Raw genomic sequence first — 2,074 nt, forward strand, 5'->3', positions numbered from 1 at the left:
TTCAGACCGATGAGCTTTGTAAAAATCAACGCGTTTCAGAAAGGTGGGGCATAGAGGAGAAACAATAATGTACAGTATGTGGAAAATAATGTTTTTTGAACCTTTAACCGCATAAACACATTTCATTACACTAAATACACAAAATACTGTTCTTTTTAGCAACGTCATATGACCCCTTTAATTTCTAGGGCCAGACTAGTTTTATAATAAATTAAAATAAAATAAACCCAATAGTTTTGGAAGACCCTACAAACTCACTTTCTGTGTCTCACACAAACATGCATACACTTGTTGATTAATTTATCAGCACAACATCCATGTATGCAATGTTTTTACATTATTCATTTATGACTTGCTTTTAAGACCTCCGACTCCATCATGAATCGCCTGAGGCTGATTTAACAGCGACAACATGATGAAGTTACTTCCAGCACATGGGCTTCTCACTGCCATCAGATATGGCAAAACCGGCCACACAGTTTACATACACAAACATTATGTATATAGTATACAGTATGGTTCAAACGCTGGGAATCACTTCAACATTATGGGGTTTTTTTTGGGGGGGGGGGGGCATGATTCCTTTCCTCAGTGAAGCTTACAATTGATTAAAAATACATTTAAAACAGTTATATTGCATATATATTACTATTGTAAATAACTGTTTAGTTTATGTTTTAACTATCTTATAAGATGAAAGCAAACTGGATCTAATTGGGACAGAAAGAGTGGATGGCCCAGATACACAATAAGAAGAGGACAAGTAGGCCTGTAGAAACAGACCCAAGAAAGCACGGGATGAAGCTTCATCTTCTTAATTGCAAGAATATATACAGTATAAGTCTGTGCATTGCTGTCTTATACAATAAAACACCGTATTCAGAAGTTCACTGTAGAATGAATGTAGGTTGGGTCATTTTATTTCTATACCACAACAAATTACTGCTGAAAATATATAAATAAGCCGCATTGTGAGATTCTATAAATAACTGGCCAAAGGGCATATAGGCACATGCAAATAGAAGAAATATAGAATAGCTTAAGATTGATTTTAGCTCCGTTTATTCGTTGATTTTGTTTTGTAAACAGAGAATCCAGAATAATCTGTTTATATAAAGACACCCCTGCTGAAAAAAATAAAAAAAACAATAGACACCATCACAAAATCTGTAAGTTTTCACTGGTTATAATATTGGTTTTACTGGAAACTGTAATGGTCCCTGTGGGTCTGTATTTGGTCACCTTGTTAAAACCAATAAATCCTAATGGAATTTGTCCCGAAACACACTACAGAAACAATGTTTAATGGTTTTAATGGTAAAAAGTTGATGGTTTGTAATGTTTGATGGTATTTCTGTGATGGTTCTATTGTTTTTTCAGCAGGGACAGCTAATCATTGGGATTCTACAGCTCAGAAACTTCACAGTACGTAATAGCCGTGTAACTTTAAAGGCATTGTAAAAGTGTATTGTCAATTCAAAGTGAAATGCTGCGGTGTTAAAGAAAGTCAACATGAGTCACTTGAGTTGCGCCATCCATTCAAACAGGTCGGGTTTCACTGAAGGGTGGAGCTCTGGGAAAGTTTCAGATAAAGACTGGCCTGAAAACATTCGGAGAGCTTCTTCACACTCGCGCAGGAGACACAACACAGCGTTATCGCACACAATGTTTCGTTGTGGAATCTCGTATCCGAGGTGCAGGTGGATCCTGCCTCTGCTGCTGCTGTTTGCCATTATTTTCGACATTATCGCCATCGCAGCGCAGTCTGGATGGGTGGAGGACGAGGACGCCAAGACGCACTACGCCAGCATGTGGAAGCAGTGCCGAGGCCGCAGCGAGCAGTGGGACTGTAGATCCCTCATGGAGTTTCGTGAGTGTTGGCTTAAAGTCCTGAGAACGGTTGTGATGCAGTGTTTAAGGCATTCAAATACAGCAGAAATGAAGCGTTCCCCGAAAACCAAATGAAACGGGAGGAAAACTGTGTTCCTTTGTTTACGTAACCTTTTCTGTATTCATTTTGAATTTGTAAAATTCTTCATAAATTTAAATTTAAATAAAAATTTAAATACATAAT

General features: G+C 37.7%; 1 protein-coding gene across 1 annotated transcript in view; it reads left to right on the top strand.

The window, feature by feature from the left end:
- The first annotated feature begins 1,591 nt into the window (after positions 1-1,591).
- perp (p53 apoptosis effector related to pmp22) overlaps positions 1,592-2,074 on the top strand; it is a 6,354-nt gene continuing 5,871 nt past the window's right edge. The window contains exon 1 of the mRNA XM_016566777.1: positions 1,592-1,870. Coding sequence (XP_016422263.1) covers positions 1,666-1,870 — 205 coding nt within the window. The 5' untranslated portion in view covers positions 1,592-1,665. The remainder of the gene's footprint in view (positions 1,871-2,074) is intronic.

Source organism: Sinocyclocheilus rhinocerous, unplaced genomic scaffold (assembly GCF_001515625.1).
Source record: "Sinocyclocheilus rhinocerous isolate Xijiao unplaced genomic scaffold, SAMN03320098_v1.1 scaffold552, whole genome shotgun sequence".
In the NCBI taxonomy this organism is placed as follows: Eukaryota; Metazoa; Chordata; class Actinopteri; order Cypriniformes; family Cyprinidae; genus Sinocyclocheilus; species Sinocyclocheilus rhinocerous.